Genomic DNA, 21,725 nt, shown 5'->3' with positions numbered 1-21,725 from the left:
ACCTCTCTTCCAGGTACATAGGAGCCCCAGACAGGTGTTGGGCTCCCAGCACAGATGGTGGCAGGGCACTGTGGAGGAGAGGTATGTGGTGCTCCCTTTTCATTTCTATCTTAAAGGCATGTGGAATCCAGAGGGTCCTGGAGAGTGGCAGCATAACCCCTTCAAGCCCCTCTGCCCCTCGCAGCTCCAGTCTGAGGAGGCACAAAGATGCGGGCTGCCCTACTCTGGGCAGGGGAGCGTTTAAGGAGAAAAGAGTCAGTGGGGACAGAACACTCTTGAGGTAGGCTCTGAGGAGCGACCGAAAATAACAAAGGCTTCATCCCAGCTCCCTGCCTTCTCTGCAGGTCACAGGCACTGCACGTTCTCCCCAGGGACACAGGACCCTCAGTCCCCTCTTGTTTGATTCAGGAGAACTGATCCATGAGGGCACTTGCCATGATGCCTGTAGCTGCTACCCCAGCTTCTCTTGCCTCATAAGACTTCTGAGGCACGTTTGGGGCTGGTTGTCCCCTCCTGTTTCCTGCAGCCTCCAGAGGAAGTGAACTCCTGGATGAAAAGGTCAGGAGTGAAAAGGTGGGTTCTCATGCCCTCCCTAGGAAGGAAGCTTCTGTGGACATCTGACCCAGAACGAGAAACACAGCAGAGACGGCACAGACTCCCACCTGAAAGAAATACCTGCAACTCTGAGAGGACCCTTCCTGGCTCCTGGGGAACTCCATTGTGGGCACCCAACTCTGCCACAAAACCTTTACAGCCCCACCATTAAAATAAGATTGAAGAAAACATTTCAAGAGGCAACCTCATTAGTAATCAGCCAAAACCAAACAAAACCACACTGAGATACCATTTTGTGCCTACTCAAATAGCAAAACTACTTGAATGATTATATAATTATCAACAAAAAATAAAATAACAATATAAGATTGATAGACATGTACATGAGTGGACAGGTAGGTAAATGAATGAATGACTGGAAGGGAGAAGGGAGGAAGAGAGAATGAGTGGAAGGATGGATGTGGATGGATGGATGGATCAATGGACAGATGAATAAGATAACAAAACAAGGTCATACATGAATCAAAGATAGGGGTGTCATGAAAAAAGATTTCTGGTAGGTACCACTCTATCTACTTAAGATCCAAAGGAAAAAATAAATAAAAAGACACTACCTTCAAAGCCCCAAGTTTCCTGCCTATTAGACACCCAATGGTTTCACATAAGAAGGAAAACATAATTGGTGGTGCCACACGGGCCTGGCACTGCATGTGCAGTGCAGTATCTGACTTCATCCTCACACCGGTCTCATGAGGTGAGCACCATTCCCCTGTTGTGCAGGTGAGAGGCCTAAAGGAACAAGAAACCCAGATTCAAAGCCTACTCTGCTCAGTGTTTTCCAAGGAGTCACACTGCCCACGGTTCTAGAGACAGATGGTGAGATCTTGACCTGTCCTCATTCTGTTGCTTTCTCATCTCATAGGCTTGCAGCTCTACACTAAAGCCCACACGATGCCTCTGAGTGGGGAGGAGAAGGGAGGAACATACATACTTTCCAGGTTTGAAAGCTGGTCCTAGAGTTTATCTAGACATAGTCCTGAACCCCAAAATGGCCCTGGTGAGGATCTAGGGAAGGTAGTATAGTCCAAGTTCCAGAGAAAGTCTCTCTTATCAAAGGATAAGTATGTAGCCCTGGCTGGTGTAGCTCAGTGGATTGAGTGCGGACTGGGAACCAAAGTGTCCCAGGTTCGATTCCCAGCTAGGGTACATGCCTGGGTTGCAGGCCATAACCCCCAGCAACCACACATTGATGTTTCTCTCTCTCTCTCTCTCTCTCTCTCTCTCTCTCTCTCTCTCTCTCTCTCCCTCTCCCCCCCCCTTCCCTCTCTAAAAATAAATAAATAAATCTTAAAAAAAAAAAAGGATAAGTATGCGCAGGGGAAATAGGCCGCCTACTCTATTTCCTTCACTGTGGCCTTGAATCTGTTCGAGAATGTCACAGAGATGAAGTGGCTGAACCCAACTTCCATCACCTCTCAGACATGAATCTCCCCTTCCACATTTTCTACTCACAGTAGAGCAGTTTCGTCTTCAACAGCCCATCACCAGCCTCCAATATCAGGAGCCTGGGGGATGCCTTGGCTAATTACCCCTTACCTCCTGCTGGGAATAGGGCCAGGACTAGGAAAAGCAAGCCAAATGCCTATAGGAGCAAAATTTAAAGAGACACTCTTCATCAGGGTTCAGCAAGGACAGCATCAGCACTGGTATGACCTCCTGCCATCTCACATTTCATGTCTGATGCCCGAAGTCTCCAAATCTACTGAATTCCATTTCTCCCCATTCATCTTCATGGTTGCTAAGACCCTCATTAGCACTTACCTAAATCACTCCAACAGCCTCCTCACAAGTCTCACCCTGGAGCCTCCAATCCATCCACTACACAGACATCAGAATGGTTTTTCCAAAACATTTGGTCAAAGACTTTACATAGTCCCTCATTCTCTAAATCATACTTCAAGAAGGTGATAGGAAATGTCCCAGGTGCCCCAGAGCTTGAAACCAGAGGAAAAATGGAGCAGCCAAAGGAGTCACACCTTTGACATGGATGTTTCTCATTCCTTTGAGTAAATAGCTCATGTTCTAAACAAGCCCAGTCCAGAGCTTCCACACAAATAATTATTCACCACAAAAAAATTATGACTTCATTTATTCCACAAATATTACTGAGCTTGTCCTATGTGACAGGAGGTACTGTGTTAGACACACAGGAAACGTTGGTGAACACTGACACAGATGGCCCCTACCCTTGTGGAGTTTACAGTGTGATGAGTACAGATTTAAAAAGAAAGAAGAGAGGGGAGGAGAGAGGGAGGGAGGAAAGGAAAGAGGAAGGGAGAGAGGAGGAAGTGAGGAAGGGAAAAATAAGAATATAATGAGCGGTCTAAAGAAAATAAAATAGTATATAAAATAATGCAAATTTCAACTACAGAGATATCCCTGAGGAATCAAGAATTAGTGGCTTCTGTCTAGAATCAATAGTTTTTTTTAAAAAAGCCTTTTAGAAAAGGGAATATTTGAGCTAGTATCTGAAATTTGTAAGGGCCTAGGAAACACACTCTTGTTACAGGAATGCACAGTGCCAAGACCTAAGGTATGAAGGGGTTTGGAATGTTCAAGGCATAGGGCCAGTGACGCTGGAATTTGAGAGTAATGGGGCATGAAATGATGCTGAGGAGATGGGCAGGAGCCAAATCGCACAGGGCTACTGACCATGGTAAGGAGTTTGAATTTTATTCTAAGAAGAATGGAAAGACATTATCAAGTTTTAAACCACAGAGTAAATTGCAAGATCTGATTTACATTTTTATAAATCCTCATGAATCCTGTGGGATAACTAAAAATTAGAGGAAAGCAAGTAATCAGAAAATGCTGATGTGAGGCAATTGTAGCCAACTAGGGGGTAATGAGGCTGGCTTGAGCTACAACAGAGCCAATGCAAATGGAGAGAAACTGACGGAGAGAATGAGGAGTACTTAAAGACAGGAATGATGGGACCTCTTTGGGGACTAAATGTGAAAGGTCATGGACAGGGAGAAAGTGGGACTGGCTTCCTGGGTTGGTTAAGGAGTGAATGAGAAAGGGAAGACAGGTGGGGGAATAGGTTTGGTGACGGAAACTATGGGTTCAGTTTTGAACATGTTATATACAATGTTTGTTCATCATCCAAGTGCAGATATTGAGTAGGCAGATGAACAGATATGTCTGGAGTTCAGGAGAGAGATCAGAGCTGGAGAGATACTATATTTTTAGAGTCACTGGGTCTGTAAAGCTGGTTGCCAGGGCAGCTAATCAGTGGGGCTGGAATAGTCATATTTTCCCTTTTTATCCTTCTTGCCTCCCAAAAGCCCTTGGATACAATGCAGTCTCCAGGCTCTGGTACAAAAGGGGTACTTATGTAGTAGACATGGATTGGAAGAGAAAGCAGAAAGACAAAATGTTTCCATTTATCATGATGGCATGATTGCATATATGTTTTTCTTTTGTATTTTCATATGGCATCGGCAGGGTTTGGGATTGTCCCCCCTGTACCCTGTCACCCTGGGCTAGCCTGATGATTGTCAGTAGTCTCACTGGACACTGGGGAAAAAGGACAGCAAAGAGAGTAACATATGAAGAAAACACCCACAAGTGGGTAGTGAAACATGTGAGAGATGCTGAGACTTTAGCATCCTGGTCTGTTTGAGCTGGAAAAGCTCTTGATATCACCGAGTCCAACCCCTGCTGCCCGGCCCCAGTTTACAGACAGGAAAGTTGTGCCTTGGAGAAATTAGGTGACATAATCAAGATAATACAATGCAACTCTCAAGCCACCGTTCCAGGTGGGCAAAAAGTATTACATTTTAAAATATTTCCATGATTTAATATAACTCCTATTTTTGTCATTCTTTCCACAGACTTAACCTTGATCAATTCAAAATCTCTTTAGTTTAGTGAAGAGGTCCCCCCACCCTCTTCATCCCCAGTGATGTCTAAGGTGCCTTTGTGACATCGGTCCATGAAGCCATCTACTAATATGTTCATTACCCTGTGCTGCCCTAACTATAGACCCACACAGGTGCCCCTACAATTAACTTCTTATTCCCAGGGCTTCCCTTTATCCACTCACCTTCAGCTCTTCCCACAATCCTTCTCAGCACATTAGAAAATCTGACTATTCTGGGACCCCAGGACACTCTGCAAGGTGGTCTCAGGTCTTGTCCACTTAAGCAGGGCACATACCCAGCTCTAGTCTTCTGTTGCCAGGCAAGACAGGGCAGGAACTTCCTAAGCCATGTTACCAGGTAGGAAGGCATGAGCCCTGTGTCTCCAGTCCCTCCAAATTAGACCTGTCATTTGGAGACCAGGTTAGAGGACCCTTCTCAAGACTGCACCAATGCCAATTCCCTCCAATTCCCCTTCTATCTCCCACCAATCATACAACTTTGTGTAGTCACAGAAGGTAACTGGAGTGTGCATGTGGTGAGCAGGACAATGCAGAGGGAAGGACTCTGGGATTCCCCCACCCCCATGGGAGACTGTGTTTTTCCAAATATTTGCATCTTTCATCTGAATCTCAGATTTTGCAACTCAAATGTGCATTTATTCTCTATTTCTATAGTGACTTCTCCCTTGAGACCAGTGTATAACATTTATCTGCTGCCTAATTTGGTCACAATAAAACACACAACATGGAGGGAAGAGCATTCATGAAAACTGGACTGCAGAGCTCTGCAGGGAAACCAGCAGTATGTTTTATAACTGTATATTGGAAGTCCGTACATTCTAAAATCCAATGCCATCTCACCTCTATGAATGTATTCAAAACCATTGAATTGTACAATGCACATGAGTGAATTTTATGCCAGGTTATTATGTCAATAAAGCTATAAAAAAGAGGAAGAAGTTACAACAATGTAAGGATACTGTATAAAGTTATTTAGAATTTGGGGGGTGCTAATGCATCCAACCACACAAAACATCAATCTCTATGTGCCTTATTTCTACAAATTTTCAACACTCCCCCATTATAGTATATGGGAAGAGAAAAAATAATGAATTACATTATAATTATACACTATATAAAGTATACAATGTACATTATATACATTATAATGTATGAGAAGAGAGAAAATAATGACAATCATTTGGAACCCTCATTTCTTCCCAGATTCCCTAATGGAATTGATCTCGGGGCAAAGTGGGGGGTGGGGAAACAAAAAAGTCATGTCTAGGACAAGTTCAGACAGTGAACTATATTATCTGACTCTCAGAAACTGAAGCTCTGAATCTGCTGAAATTTTCTATGATGCATTAATAACAGCTAATATTAGACTTGTCCACACAGAAGATTCCTCACCAAGTACACAGTCTGTGCAGAGAGGAAATCCGCTAGTGGAATTTTTTCCCAAGAAATGTCCAGTTGACTTCTCTTCATATCTGATTGGTCAGAATTTCTCAACACGCGCCCCAGCCTCAACCAATTACTCACACAATCACAGCCAGCAGGTGGGGCTGTCATAATTTACAAGGACCAATGAAAATCCATCTCCTGGGCTGGGGAAGTGAATAGGTACCACTGACACCCATTGCTGGACAGAATTGTGGAGCATGGGTGGGATACCGCTGTGGAGCACATACAAACAAATGTACATACACGGGCATTTCAAACAAGGGCACCTTCCACAAAGTGGGTGATGACTTCAGTGAGCTGTGGACAACTGCACCCTGCTAGGATGCAATACCCCGGAGGCATCCAGAACAGGGAGCCAGATACCAGGATATGCCAGAGAAGATATAGCTCCAAAAACCAGAGCCCTTACACAGTCCAAGGGTGGGTGGAGAGCCATTCATCTCTGTTATCAGTCTCTCCAACCTTGGTGGGACCAACTGCTCAAACTGAACATAATAGGAGAAGAAATTTAAGTGACATACTTATTAATTACAAAGGGAAAAAGGAATAACTTTACATTGGAAATGCTTGACAGATACAACCTAAATCAAGCAATCAACGTGAACGTCAGCAATAATGAGACAAACTGAAACCGCAGCGCTTCCTGATTGGATGCGAAGAGAACAGCACCGCATCCCTTCTGGACATTCCCGCCAAAGATGCAACACCCGGCTTTAATCACCAACAAGTGTCAGAAGAACTCATACTGACAGCTATTCTACAAAATAACTGGCCTATGCTTTTCAAAAGTATCAGGGTCGCAAAGTAAAGGAAAAAAGAATTGCTCCATATTCAAAGACACTAAAGAGACATAACAACTAAATGAAACTCGACCCTTTTTTGTAAACAACACTGTGGGGACAACAGTGGGCAAAACTTGTGAGGGGTCTGAAGATAAGATGGTACTAATGTGTCAATGTTAATTTCCTGATTTGGATGGTTTTGTGGCCATGTAGGAGAATGCTCTTATTTGTAGAAAATACAAATATTTGCATATGATAAGACACAATGTCAACAATTTATTCACAAATATTTCTGAAAAAATATTTTGTCCTATACTAGCATATTTTCTTTAAGATTTGAATTATCTCAAAACGTATTAAATGATGATATTCTAGTGTCACAAAGAAATTTCTTATTGTACTTTTCCATTACCATTTATCCCCTTTATACCCCCTTCCCCTGCCCCCACAATCACCACATGGTTGTCCACATCCATGAGTGCTTTCTTCTTATTTTGCATGATCCCTCCACTCCCGACACCCCTCCAGAGCTGTCAGCCTGCCTCCATCTGTGAGTTTGTCTCTGTTTCGCTTGTTAGTTCAGTGTGTTCATTAGATTCCACATATGAGTGAAATCATATGGTATTTGCTTTCTCTGACTGGCTTATTTCACTTAGCATAATGTTCTCCAGTCCTATCCATGCTGTTGCAAAGGGTAAAACTTTCTTCTTTTTTACAGTCAAGTAGTATTCTGTTGTATAAATGCCCCGTAGTTGTTTTATCCACTCATCTACTGACAGATACTTGGGCTGCTTCCATATCTTGGCGATTGTAAATAGCACTGCAAAAAACATAACGATGCTTATGTTCTTTCGAATTACTATTTCAGGTTTCTTTGGATAAATTCCCAGAAGTGGAATTGCTGGGTCATAAGGCAGTTCCATTTTTAATTTTTTGAAGTATCTCCATACTGCTTTCCACAGTGGCTGCACCCATCTGCATCCCCACCAACAGTCCAAAAGTTTTCCCCTTTCTCCACATCCTCACCAGCAAGAAATTATTATATGTTTCAAAAACAGTAACAAGCTACTGAGAGCTTACCATGTGCCAGACTCTGCTCTGAGGACTTTACTTGTATGAACTTGCTTATCTTCACATGGCTGGGTGAGGTATAGCCTATAATTATGCTCGCTTCACAAATGAGGAAACTGGGACACAGAAAGGTTTGGTAACTTCCCTTCGGTCATCTGGTAAGTGGTTGGCTGAGATCCAAACCCAGACTCTATTCCAGCTCCTTGCTCTCGACTACATACTGTCCTTTGATGATCTTGTCCAGCACGGTGACCTTAGGTACCTTTGAGAGCCCAAGGGCTCCTAAATGTGTTTCTCCTAATGTCTCTCCCTTAAATATTATATCTACCTTCTCAGTAACTGCACTTGAATGCTCAAAAACATTTCAAAAGCCAACTTTCCTTTTACCCCCCAAAACCTGCTCCACTCACAGACTTCCCCATTTCAGTTGATGGGAACTCCATTACTCCAGGCAATTCAGCTAAAAATCTAGGAGGCATCCCGACTCTTCTCTCTCACCCCATATCTGTTGATCAGGAAATCATGTTTACTCATCCCTAAAATATATCCAGAGTCCGACCACTTCTCTCTCAACTGCCCAGATTCACTGACTCACCACCATTGTTCCCAGATTGCTGTAATCAGTTCCTCACTCATCTCCACGCATCTGTCTTTGCCTCTCTCATCCATTCCCAACGCAGCCAGCAGAGGATCCTTTTAAAACAAGAGTCAGATCCAGTCCCTCTCTGCTCTGAACCTTGCAATAGCTACTCACATCACTGAGCATATAGCCCTATTCCTTACCCTAAGTCCTTACAAGGCCCCTTTCCACCATTTCACCTCATCCCCTTTCCTCACCCTATGTTTTTCCATGGGACTTACCATTTTCTAACACACTGCATGATTTACTTTTTGCTTCATTATTTATTACATATTGCCTGTCTTACTCCCACCTCCTGCAATGTAAACTCCAAAGGGCAATGAGTTTTGTCTGTTTACTTCACTGATAAAGCCTAAGCACCCAAAATAGTGCCTGGTACTTAGTGGGTACTCAGTATGTGTTGAATGACTATGTTATACAATGTCTAGTGTTGAATAGATGAAAGAAATAATAGAGAGAAGGATGAATGGATGGCAGGAGGCATAAGGGGAGGAAAAGAAGGGGGCATTTTAAGGTCCATGTCTGCAGAGAAAATTCCTTGGTCCTGCCAGCTCTAACATCTTTTCCCATGATTTGCAGCTAAAAGTTTCTAGGAACCACATGTTTAGAAAAAGCATTCCTTTGGGAAGGCAGCGATGCATAGTGGGCAGTAAAGAAGTGTTTGTGAGATAGTTCTGGACTCAGATCCAGGGTTCATCAGTGTCTGTCATCCTCCTGGCTGCTGAAAGACACAATCTCTGCTGTGGGGCATCATCAGGTGCCATCACCAGTTTCCAGGGAAGGAGGAAAAAGCATCTTTTTACCTCCTCTGAGGGGTGGGGCCAAAATCCTTTCTAGCCTCTCTTCTGGCCCCAGGCACTCTTCTGCCCCTGCCCCTTCCTTCTTCAGGTAGGTTTTCTGGTCATCAGAGCATGAGGCCAGGGCACCATGGTTCGCCACATCCAGCTCACCCACACTAATGCCCTGGTCACCTCTACTAGCAATGCTACTCACAGGACCCCCCCCCCTTTGTAAGATGAGGGACAGAACAGGAGTGCTGGGGGGTCAGACCCCAGAGGCCCCTCACATTGCAGGCTGCAAAAAGGGGGAGACAGAGTGTCTACACATAATCTCTTCCAACTTCTAGCCAGCTGAAGTTCACCCAACTCTCTTAAACAGACACCTTTTGTGTTCCTGTTCTTAAAATCAGTTTGTCAGATGTACTTGACTTGGTAGGGTTCAAGGAGAAAGCTGCTTCCTTCTTCACACTGCCTTTCAGATAAGCTCTACCATGTCATCCCTCCAAATAGGTGATAACGTACTTATCATTCGGGTAATTGAAATCACAATCTCTCCATCAGTAGCTTCCTCTCCCCCAGCTGGGACCAGGTTCTGGTCCGGAAACCTGCATGAGGCTGAGTGATGGGTGGGCTTCTTGGCCATTTCCCACCTTGTTCTTCCATTCGTTCTTCCTCTTACCGCTGTCTCTGGCTTCCCCCAAGATTGAGAAAGAAGAAAGAGGTGAGGAGATTCCTACCCATTTTCCTTCCCCTCTTCCCCCTTCAGTAACACAGTGCTTATTGGTGGATGGGGAGTTCAAATATAATTCTCCCAAGCATCGCTTTTGTGCGTTCCTCAGCGCTGTCCCCAGGGAACTCCAGGCTGCAGTTCCCAGCGGCCCGCCAGCCCTCACCCCACACTTGTCTGGGTGTGAGACAGTGACAACTCCAGGGGATACAGTCAAGCTTGCTGAGGGCACTCTTAAACCCTTCGGTCAGCCTGAGGTGGTTTAAACTCCTCTTCCCTCTGCTAAGCATTTCCACTATCCATGTTCTAAAGAAATCCCACTCTAAGTAATGTCTCAAAGGATCAATACCCAGCTCCCTTTATGTACTGTCAGGGTAGCCGCCAGGCTATCAGTGCAAAAGTAGTCTTTGGCCATCCCTTTTGCCTCTCTGTGTAGACAAAAATCCAGCTGCTCAGCTTGCAGAGATACCCACACCCCTTGTTCTCAGCTTTGGAACCTCAGCGATCGAAGCCTCATTTAGCCTCCTGTTTCAAAACCCTGCATGTAGTATTGATGATGTGCCAGACATGTTGTTATTTCATTTAATTCTCAAAAGCAGTGAAGCAATATTATTATCCTATTTTAGAGAGGGGGAAATAAGCCCCAGAGAGTCATAACTTGCCCACATTCATGCCACCTCATAAGACCAAGGCCAGAAGAGTTCTTTTGCCCCACTCAGCAGCCTCCCCGTAACACTGTCTATAACACTTCTCCTTCCTCCCCACCCCACCCCCACTCCTACCACACAGAGTTTAGTTTCTGCCTAGCCATTCTGAGGCTCTATCTCCCAAGTTCATTGCTACTTCTTGGAGAGTCAAGAATCTGAAAAACTCATAGGCACTGACCACTAGTGGTCACAGCTGCCTGTGATTTTAGGTCATTTACAGAAGAGAGTGTGGGAGCCACTGCAAAACCTCACATTTGCCACCTGCTGATGCCCACACATTTGCCCTGCTCCATTTCTAGAAAAGCAACCTGGCCTCTCCTTCCTCTTACCTTTCAAAGCGAATGCAAGCACACCTCCGGAACAGGGCTGAAAGTCCTGGAAAATGTGGGTCTGGACTTTCAGCCCTCCAATAAAGAAAAGGGCAGACAGAGGAGTGGAGATAAATGCTGACTGCAAAAACACCATCTTTGCTGTTCTTTTCTCTGGTATTTATTTGACAGCTGATGAGGTCAAATGCTTTCCCTTGGCTTGTTTACTGTTTTTCATGTTGCCTCTCACAGTAATCCAGTTCCCTCCTGGGCAGCTCCACCCTTAACAAAGCTGGCGCCTGAGATTTGTTGCCTGGAGGAGGGAGCCTGAGGGGTCCCAGCAAGAACAAGGGAGACCATCTGTTCAGGAGAAGGCTGAGGTTAGGAAAGTCCCTACAGATGGAAAAAAGGGGAACGCCTCCCCTTGTGACTTGGTGGAGGGCGACAAGAAAAGGGGAGTGCTTGGGCAGGAGGTGATGTGCTAGGGTCCTGGCACCCCCGTGACCCTGGGGTACCAACTCTGGGGTGAAGTGAGGATCCCCTGTGTTTACAGATTTTAGAGCAGAAGAGACCATAGCCTGGCTTCCTAGGGCATCTGGAAGGCCACAGGCCTCCCAAAGGGGCCATGATCCACCTGGCTTCTGAGTGGCAGGTCAGAACTAGTAGAGGAACTGAACATCTCCAGAAACTGTGTGGTCATGGTTGACCCCGAGGAAGGTAATGTCTGGGAGCCTTATAAAGGACCTTGAAACCGGTGAATTCTGAACCCTGTGGATGCCCATGGTAGATAAGTAACCAAAATGTGCAGTTCTTTACCCACTCCCTGTACCCCCACCCATTGCAATATGCTTGTGCAGCTCCTCCTATTGAGGGGTGAAGTCTATTTTCCAACCCTTGAATCTGGTCTGGTCTTATGACATGCTTTGGCCAAAGAATGTGGTAGAAGTGACATTGTACCTTGTGACAACTTCTGCTCTCTCTCAAAACTGCCCTTCTCATGGGAACAAGCCCAGAGTAGCCCCCTGAAGAATGCGAGACCACATGGAGGAGAGCTAAGGTGGCCCAGGTGACAATCAGTCCACCGCAGTAGCAGAGCTACCTCAGAGCTACCTAGCTGCTGAGGTCAAATGCATGAGCAATCAGCAGATGTGAAAAGAACCATGGAGTGGAGCCTGGGTGAAACTATCAACCCACAGAATCTTGAATTAAATAAATGGTTATTGTTTTAAACCATCACATTTAGAGTGCTGGTTACCCAGCAACAGCTGATCAATGTAATGCCTGACCTAATAAAACAAATTAAATTAATTTTTAGTGAACGATGAAAATAAAAGAAATAGCTGAGATGAGCAGGTGATTCAGAAGTTCCCCTGGGAGGATGACATCAAGGCCCTGAGGGTCTCATGAAACTTTTTAGGCCTGTTGTCAGTGTAAAGAGGCTCCTATATGGGGGTCTCCTCCACAGGAGGACAGTAAAGGGAGCAGTGAGATTCAGCAGCGGTGCCAGTGCAAGTGGTCCTGAAGTGCCAGACAGGGCGGGCCACACCTCAGCAGGCCCGGTACAAAGTTTGCCGCGATCGTGACTTCCTCATGACAGTACTCAGACCCAAAGCTGAGCTTCCTCTGCACCCAGGACTATCTGGAGTAGGAGGTAGGGAGGGAATCGCTGAAAGCACGAGTTGCTGTTTTTTCCTGGGGAAGACTGACTTCACCTAAAACAGAATGATGACAGCATCTGCAGTGCCTACTCCACCCATGCATGCAACCATATTTTTACTCTGTTTTACAGCCCAGGAAACTGAAGCACCAAGTGCCCAAATGATTGCAATGACCGGGTGAAGCCAAGATTTGGACCCAGACAGTGTGGCTAATGAGGCCACCAGCATCTGGAAGAGTCTGGGCTTACTTTAATGGACTTAGAAACAAAAAGGCTCAGAGATAGCATGTCGGTTTGAAAGGTCACACAGCCAGGAAGAGGCAATCCCCACCCTTGACCCAAAGCTCAGCTGACCTGAGCACATACTGTGACAGCCATACTCACCTCCCTCCCAAGTGCTGAGGGCAGTCTGTGGCAATGGATCATCAAAGTTCAACCAGCAATTACAGGAACCACTGCCCAGACACGAAAGCTGGAAACCCCTCCACCAGGCTCTTTCCTCTTGCATCAGCAGCCTTATCTTGCTATAGTCAACACACTTCCCCAAGCAGCCTTCACCACAAGAAGCAGACACAGCCTCGCCCACAGGCCCCACTTCAGACTTCAACACGCATCAGGGAGCAAAGAGGCGGCCAGTCCCAGGGACCACAGAAGGTACTGCGTGTCCCGCATCATGCCCGCCCCTCTCCACAGGACCCACTCACCTCCCTCCCAGCTACTGGTGTTGCTGCTTGTCCTCTCAGGTGAGTGGGGTCTGGGACAGAACAGAATGACCCCTGGCTTCTCCCAGATAGGGGCACCAGGTGCTCTGGCATGCCTGCTGGAGCTTGAACCTGCCAAGACAGAGTAGGAGGAGGGTGTTGAGAACTTTCCTGACCCCAGCAGAGCACGTACCCAGTGTTCCAAGAAGCAGAACTTCCTAGGCAGCTCAGTTCCAGCTAAGCTCCCAGGCTCTGGGCTCATGCCAGGAGGTTTCTGTCTTGGACACTTGTGTGTCCATGTCAAATGCCACGGCTCTTCTGCAAAACAAGACAATTTATGAGACCTTTCTCTAGAGGTGTTGGGAGTATTAAACATAAAAATTGTGAGGAACAGCTCAGAGCTGTTGATGTAATCTGCAAGGCCCAGTGCAAAATGAGAATGCAAGTCCTTTCTTCAAAAAGTGTTAAGAATTTTAAGGCAACAGCAAACCATTAACTCAAGCATGGAGCACTGCTGAGCATGGTGCCCCCTCTGACTATTCACATTGAATGTCCATGCGCCAGCCCTGGCCCAGCCCAAGACAAAGCCAGGCTCAAATATCATCGCCTATTGCTTTAAGTAACTTCTCTGTGAGCCTCAGCTTTCTTCTCCATAAAACAAGGCTAATCATAGGACCCACCTCATGATTTTGTTAGGAGATTTCAATGAAATAATGCCTATAAGGACAGTTGACCCTTGAACAATGCAAGGGTTAGAGGTTCTGACTCCCCATGCAATTAAAAATCACAGTTCTCCAAAAACTTAACTAATAATAGTTTACTGTTGACCGGAAACCTTAGAAACAGTCAATCAACACAAATTTTGTGTTATATGTACAACAAACTGTATAGCTTACAATAAAATAAGCTAAAGAAAAGAAAACATAATTAAGAAAATCATAAAGAAGAGAAAAATACATTTATAGTGCTGTATGTATTCACTGAAAAAAATCCACCTGCAGGTGGACCCGCAGCATTCAAACCCGTGTTGTTTCAGAGGTAAACTTGTACCTGGCACAATGTAAAGATTTAATAACTGTTGGCTATTATCACACAGATCAGTGTGATTTAGCTCCAAAGTCCTGGGTAATGCTCAGCCTCAGAGCCCAGAACACTGCGATCCACCAGACAAGGGGCTTGGCTCTCAGCAGCCTCATTCCATCTCTGGCTCAGTAGGGCCCCTTGCCCCAGGCCCTACTGCAATCTAGATTCTGTTCCTCACACCTTGGGTCCTCCAAGATGGTCAGGGTACCCTAAAAGGTACCCTGGTGGGACCCAGGTGTGGGGACAGACCTAGATGCTCCCTTGTTCTCTGGCTAGGACTTGAGGAACTACTTCATTTTTCTGAGCTGGCTTCTTCAAGTAAGGATAGCTCATACATTTGGTATTTACCTTGTGCTGAGCCCTGCACTTTCAATCAACTGTTGGAAGAAGGGATATTGAAATCTCAGGCTATAACTGTGGGTTTGTCTAGTTCTCCCTGCAGTTCTGTTGGGTTTTGCTTTATATTCTTTGAAGTTCAGTTCTGAAGTGCATAGATGTTTGGGATTTGTACGTCTTCTTGATTAACTTACTCCTTTATCATTATGAAGTGACATTCTTCATAATGGTCCGAGGTCTATTTATTCTGATACTAATGCAGCCACTCCAGCTTTCTTTTGATTAGTGCTAGTCTGCTTTCTGTCTTTTTATCATGTTCCTTTTAACCTATTTGAACCTTTTCTATTTAAAGTACATTTCTTAAAAGCAACAGATAATTGGGTCTTACTTTTTTATTCAATATGACAATCTGAAACTTTTACTTAGGACATTTAGACCATTCACATTTAAATGTCTACTTATATGTAAATAGACATATCTGGTGATCCATAAACGGTGGTACTGGGAAAGTTACCTGACCTTTGTGGGCACTCAGTGTCTCTTGTTCTAAAAGGGGATGATGGTGCCCACCTCTCAGGAGTGTCGGGAGGAATAAATGCAATAATGCATCAGTGCCTGGCACATCGTGAGCACTCAAGTGCCACCTGCTATTTGTAGTTCTCCATTCAATGGCTCTGTTCTCTCCAGGTATCTGCCTCATCTCTTTCACCTCCGTCTCCAGCAACACTCCCGGAGGGTACTGAGCAACTGTTCTTGGCCAGCTAATGACTAATTTCTTCTAAGCTTGCCTCTTAGGTCTCCAAGTCCTTCCTGCCCAGCTCAAGGCCTTTCTTCCTCTATTATAGGAACCTCTGAGCAGGGCAACGGAAATGAGTGGGAGGTGCTGCAACCCAAGGGTCCCATGCTAGTGGCAGAAGGTGAGACACTCCTACTGAGGTGCACCGTGACCGGCTCGTGCATTGATGCCAGGGTAAAATGGGTCAAGGTGAGCAATCAGACCCAGCAGGAGATTTACACCTTCAAACATGGCTTCTTCCCTGGGGTGACACCCATGATCCAACAGACTTTGGAGCCACTTAATTGTGACTATTCCATCTACATCCATAATGTCACCAGGAAGGAGGCAGGAACCTACCACTGCGTGAGGTTTGATGGCTCACGTGAGCACTCAGAAACGCGGCTGGATGAGGGCACATCGGTGCTGGTGAAGGGTGAGTGTCAGACTCTGCTCTGATCTGTTTCCCAACTCCCATCACTTTAATCCACAATCATTCTGTACACACAAACATCTCAGTGGCACATAACAATTAGTGTAGCTCACTTGCACATTTATAGCTGGGGTGGTTCTATTCCACACGTCTCATTCCAGGGCCCAGATTGGCCAAAGCACATTTTTCTCACGGAGATGTCAGAAGAACAAAAAGGCAAGTTCCAACATTCCTAACACATTTGAAGCTTCTACTGGCACAATATCTGCTAAGAGCCCATTGGTTAATGCAAGTCACATGACTCAGCTCAAATTCAATGAACCAGAAAATGTACCCTGCCATCATGAGGCCATGGCAGGAGAGGGCAATGGAGAACTGAGGCTGATCCTTTAATTTACCTCAATCCCTAAGAAATCAGTCATGTTATCTGTAAGTTCATCAGTGATGACCTGGATACCTAAATCCTGGGTGTGCCATTCAATAGAAGTGTGGTCTTAAATCAGTCACTTCAGTTCAATGTACTTCAAGTGCTTAACTTGAAAAATAGGCAATGCAATTCCTACTTCAAGAGTCCTTCAGGGTGATGAAACAGAAAGGATGTCTGTGAAGCCCTCTGTAAACTGCAGACATGGAGAGTATCTGTGTGTGGGGTGTGGTAGGGGGTGTTTCATCTTAACTCAATGCAAGCACTTTAGGAAGACTTCTCTGATTCCTTTCAAGCTGTGGCTGCTGGTTTCTCTCAGTCTTGCAGTCCTCTAGGTTTCCAAAGTCAGGGGGATTCTCTGGACCATCTCCACCACCAGACAGACCTTCTTCGGAGCGGGACATTTGTGTGTCTTTCTGAGCTTCATTTCCCCCAGTTCTAGCATCAGTGCAAACTGAGTACTGAGAACTTCTTTACTGAGTGAATGAACTACTGAGTAATGAAGGAACATAGGAGGGACTGGATGAGTGAAGAAGTCAGGGAAGGGGAAGGGAGGCATGATAGGAGGGAGGAAATGAGTGGACAACAGAAGAAGAGAGAGAATAAAACAAGGACCTCTCTTTGGCTTCAGGAGCTGGAGACCCACAGCCAAGCCTCTGGATCATCCAGCCCCAGGAGCTGGTGTTGGCGACCCCTGGAGACACCGTTTTCCTGAACTGCACAGTGGTGGGAGATGGCCCTTCCGGACCCATCAGGTGGTTTCGGGGGACTGGTGTGAGTCGGGAAGCCATTTACAACTTCCAAGGCATCTCCCAGCCCAATGTGACTGCGGTCCAGGCCTCCAGCAGTGATTTCAGCATTCTTCTGCAAGGTGTTTCCACGGACTATACAGGCACCTACTACTGTGTAAAGTTTCAGAGGAAGCCCATCAGGCAATACCTATCAGGACAGGGAACCAGGCTGAGAGTGAACGGTGAGACAGGTGGCCCAGGAGGAGTTAAGGGGAAGTGGGAGGCTATCCACAAGACACTTTTCACCATGTCCTGAACAATCCAGCTCTTTTCAGCTGCCATGCCTCTACATAAGCTGTTCCCTCTGCCTGGAATGTTTTCTCATTTTCTATTTGAACTCCTATTCATCCTTCAAAGCACAGCATAAATAGCCCCTACTCTGAAATCTCCTTTTACCAGAAAGAGTTAATTTCTCCCTGCCCTAGGTCTCGGCGATCCTCGTATAGTTAATGATTCAGCAAACATCCAGCACATGCCTGCTGACTGCTCTGCACTGCACACAGTGCTATGGACACTGCAATGAAACAGACATTGTTTCTGCCCCACAGATGCTCAAGCGTGAAGGTCCAACTAGTCCTTCATGGTTACAAGGTTTGACTTCGAGTAACCATGAAGGTTACAAGAATTCAAATCCCATCCCAGGTAGAAACTGGCAGACTCATCTGGGTGACCCCAAGCTCCAAGCACAGGGCTCAGAAAATGGTGGGACAGAAAGAAAATGGAATTCAAGACCACCTCTCTTCCTTGCAGCAAAGCCCACTTCTCCCCAAAAGACAGAAGTCATCGATCAACCTGCAGCAGGGAGATTTCTGTCAGGTGAGTATATCTGCCTCCAATGAAGTTAGCCAGTCCCCCACAGGCAAGGGGTGGGAGGTGGGATGGCCAAAGATGGCTTAGCCATGGGCAGGAAGTTGTCCCTTCTAGGGCCCATCTGCATCCAAAAAAGTTCCTAGGGCTTCATCTTGACTGCAGAACCACGAACCCAGAGAATCTTGCTAAAGCTCAATTGGAGAAACAGACAGTGCTGTTCAGTGGGCAGTCTTGCTTGAGAGGTAGTGAGCTCCCCATGATTCCCTGTATGATTACACTGTAAATCTGTGCATAACAGTACTGAAGTGCATGGCCCTCTAGCTTCCTGGTTGAGCCCCTTTCTATCTGTGAGATTGTAGGAAGGTGGCCTCACTCCTTCACTGTCTGGTGTCCTGCTCTGTGAACTGCAGGGAGGGGAAGGCTGGAGATAAGGATCAGAGAGCCCATCTGGCAGGGTTATGTGTGGATCCAATGAGTCACATGTGCTGAGTGCCCAGAACTGTGCCTGTCACCTCACCCGTTAGCACTTGGAAGCACTTGACAACTGGGGGGAACTGGGAATAGAGGTGGCCAGGTTGTCCTGCCTGATGCTCAGCCCTGCTCCTGCCATTCTTGGGAGCCCACCACTTCTTTGACACATGTGGCTCAGAGCAAATCACTTCCCCACTCTCGGTCTGTATACAAATTGCATTGCTATCCTACCTTGCAAGATTAGTTTGAAGATTATATAATGCAATTAGGAAGTGCTTAGCTTGGGGCCTGGGGCAGAGGAGCTGAGCAGCCAATAAATGAAAGCAATTTTCTGTTATAGCAGGTCCTTGGATGATGCTGCACCATCATTTCATTACAATGTTGATGAAGTGCCATAGGAACTTCACTCTTGTTTATATCAATTAGACTACAGTAAAACTGGTTTCATTACACAAATGTTTTGCTTAAAGTCAAAGAACCTGTTGATGACGTTAAGTGAGGACTTACTTAACGTTGTCAGAGGTCGGGGATGCTATCAAGATGCTTAAAGGTACAGGTAGGACATTGAGCAAAGCCTTTCTGGGCCTGGGACAAAGGGAGGGAGAACTTGCATCTCCCCTTCCAGGATAGAAGGAAAGTGGCCCCAGAGCTTATAATAGGGCAGCTGAGCCCAGCCATGCCCACAGGGCGCACTGAGGCGTGAGCTGTTGAGGCTCACCTTCCTTAACTCTCCTTTGTGTCCCCCAGACCTCCTGTCTTTGCTCACAGTTGTGGTCCTGGGACTGAAGGCCGTGACCTTGGCTGCACTCCTGCTTGCCCTGGCTGCCTGCTGGAAAAGAAGCCCTGGGCAAGAAAATGACAAAACCCCACACCCAGCAAAGCTATGCTCATTTTAGCAAGGGGCATGGGGCATGGGTGAGGGGTCAGCTCCAGAGTGGTCCTCTGAATCGAAGAGGGGCTAGGACTCTCCAACCATTTCTCTGCCTCCAATCCCAGCCTTCAGATGTCCCCCAGGACTCATGACACACTCCAGAATGCCCACACCTGGTTTTGGTTCACCTGGTAAAATCTCCCTCTTGGCACAGGGCTCCCCTCTGATGTGCCTTTCTTTTTCTTCTCAGCCTGTCCAGGACCTCCTTGTCCTTCAAGGCCTTGTCCAGGTCTCTTCTCAAGGCCCTTGCTCCTGCTGCATTCCCTTCTGAAGGGCCCTCCCTTTCTTTCCAACTCCACATTTTTGCAGCCTTCAGGATCTGACTCAGACTGCCCAGAAGGCATCCCTGAGGGTGTGTGAGCTCACCCAGCCACACGACCTGTGCCCTCCATTTACACCCGTCTCTCCCCTTTCCTGCCTCTTTTTATTCCCCACAGTGTCTGGCCTGGGCGGCTGTAACAGCTAGAATACAGGTTTGCCAATTTAACAAAACTCATAAATAACAGAGGTTGAAACCAAAACAAAGTTGGTTTCTTCAGTAATGTCCAAGCATAAGCAGACCAGGCAAAACAGCTGCTTCCTGGTACCAAAACCAAGGATTCTTTGATCATGTCCCTACCAGGTCCACATCCCAGGCAGCAAGACCAGGGAAAAGGCAATGAAGGGGAGCCTGATGTGCTCCTTCAAGGACACAGCTAAGAATTTGCCCACCTCACCTCTAATTGGCTGGAATGTGTCACATGGTCATACCTTGCTGCAAGGAAGGCTGGGACATGTAGTTTTTATCTGGCAGTAATGTCCCCAGCTGAAAATTTTTACTAGAGAAACAAAGGTGACTATCAGTAGATACTGGAACCGGTAATTTCCACCCCAATACCTCAGTGGCATAGATGCAGCCTCTTCCTTGCTCTGCGCAACACCTGAACTCAGTTCTCAGCTGAAACAGTACTTTTGTGTCACCTCTTGCAGCAGGGCAGCATGATGGAGTGCAGTCATTCTCAGAAAGAGGGGATTTTGCCATCCAGGGGCATTTGGCAATGTCTAGAGACATTTTGGTTGTCATGAATTGGGGGTGCCATCACCATGTAGCGGTTAGAGGTGAGGGATGCTGCTGCATATACTAGTACGACGCACAGGACAGCCCCCACAGCAGAGTCATCTGGCCCAAAGTATCAGCTGTGTCCCGGTTGTGAAGCCCTGATGTAGGGAAGCATGCATTCCCTGGAGTCACACACAGGTGACTGCTAGTCCTGAAGCCCCCACCCCTCCCTGTGCACCCTTAGTGACTAATCAGTCACTTCACCCAGTGAAACTCGAAGGATAACACGTAGACTCCTCTGCGCTGTATAAGAACCAGCTTAATTCAGCATTCGCTGGGGACTCACTGTGCGTCGTATTCACCGTGCAGGCTCAGGACATGTGAGCCCCCTTTCCTTTTCTCTTTCCACTTGAACATTTATTGGCACCTACTGTGTGGGGAAGTGAGTTAGTGTAGAAGTTTCTCATCATAACAACAGAAAAGCAGGTTGAGCAAGCCTAAGATAATGAGGACACTAATTTAGTCTAAGAATCATCGAATTACCAGACACTAGAAAGCACAGACATGGTAGGCTAAGTAATATCTCACACACAGACATCACCCCCCCCCCCAAAGGTATCCACATCCTAATTCCTGGAGCCTGGGAATTTTACCTTACGTGGGAAAAAAGGACTTTGCAGCTTTTCATGGCACTTTAAAATGGTACTTTATACACATACATGTATCAGTCCCAACCTTACTGTTTGGGCTCGACATTGGAGATGTGATGAAGGACCTTGAGGTGCACCTGGCTGGTTGTGGCCCAGTGGATTGAGTACCAACCTGCAAACCAAAGGGTTGCAGATTCAATTCCCAGTCAGGGCACATACCTGGGTTGCAGGCCAGGTCCCCAGTTGTAGGGGTGGGAGAGGCAACCACACATTGAATTTTCTCTCCCTCTCTATCTCCCTCCTTTTCCCTCTCTCTAAAGATAAATAAATAAAATCTTTTTTAAAAGGATCTTGAGATGCAGCAGGTATCCTGGATTACCCAGGTAGCCCCTAAATGCAATCACAAGTATCCTGATGAGGTAGAGTCACGGGGAGACTTGACACAGAAGAAGAGAAGGAAGCAATGTGACCTCAAAGGCAGAGGTGACAGCCACAAGTTAAAGATTGCCAGCAGCCGGCAGAAACTGGGAGAAGTGAGGAACAGATCCCCCAGCGCCTCTGGAGGGAGCGTGGGCCGCTGACACCTGGATTCCAGCCTCGAGGCACTGATTTCAGACTTGGGGTCTCCAGACCTATGAGAGAATAAATGTCTGTTGTTTTAAA

At 46.3% G+C, this 21,725-nt stretch overlaps 1 protein-coding gene across 3 annotated transcripts; it reads left to right on the top strand.

The window, feature by feature from the left end:
* Positions 1–13,198: 13,198 nt before the first annotated feature.
* Positions 13,199–21,725, top strand: SIRPB2 (signal regulatory protein beta 2). 3 transcript variants are annotated; one of them, XM_045833182.1, is made up of 5 exons: positions 13,199–13,361; positions 15,584–15,949; positions 17,002–17,343; positions 17,912–17,977; positions 19,190–21,725. In XM_045833182.1, exons 1-5 carry the CDS (start codon positions 13,292–13,294, stop codon positions 19,336–19,338), a joined length of 993 nt encoding a protein of 330 aa, XP_045689138.1. In that variant the 5' UTR covers positions 13,199–13,291; the 3' UTR covers positions 19,339–21,725. The 3 variants fall into 3 exon arrangements, with proteins under 3 accessions (XP_045689138.1, XP_045689137.1, XP_045689139.1); XM_045833181.1 differs by having other exon boundaries at positions 17,804–17,977; XM_045833183.1 differs by lacking the exons at positions 17,912–17,977; positions 19,190–21,725 and adding an exon at positions 17,587–17,852.

The sequence above is a fragment of the Phyllostomus hastatus genome, unplaced genomic scaffold (assembly GCF_019186645.2).
Source record: "Phyllostomus hastatus isolate PE091 unplaced genomic scaffold, TTU_PhHast_1.1 phas_contig_17, whole genome shotgun sequence".
Lineage (NCBI taxonomy): Eukaryota > Metazoa > Chordata > Mammalia > Chiroptera > Phyllostomidae > Phyllostomus > Phyllostomus hastatus.
This window is presented reverse-complemented; position numbering and strand designations above follow the sequence as displayed.

Excerpts from the sequence above, each read along its gene's own strand:
- SIRPB2 (XM_045833181.1), top strand. The coding sequence starts at position 13,292 with ATGCCCGCCCCTCTCCACAGGACCCACTCACCTCCCTCCCAGCTACTG. Across the intron at positions 13,362-15,583 it reads GTTGCTGCTTGTCCTCTCAG|GAACCTCTGAGCAGGGCAAC; the intron begins GTGAGTGGGGTC and ends CCTCTATTATAG. Across the intron at positions 17,978-19,189 it reads AGCAGGGAGATTTCTGTCAG|ACCTCCTGTCTTTGCTCACA; the intron begins GTGAGTATATCT and ends TGTGTCCCCCAG.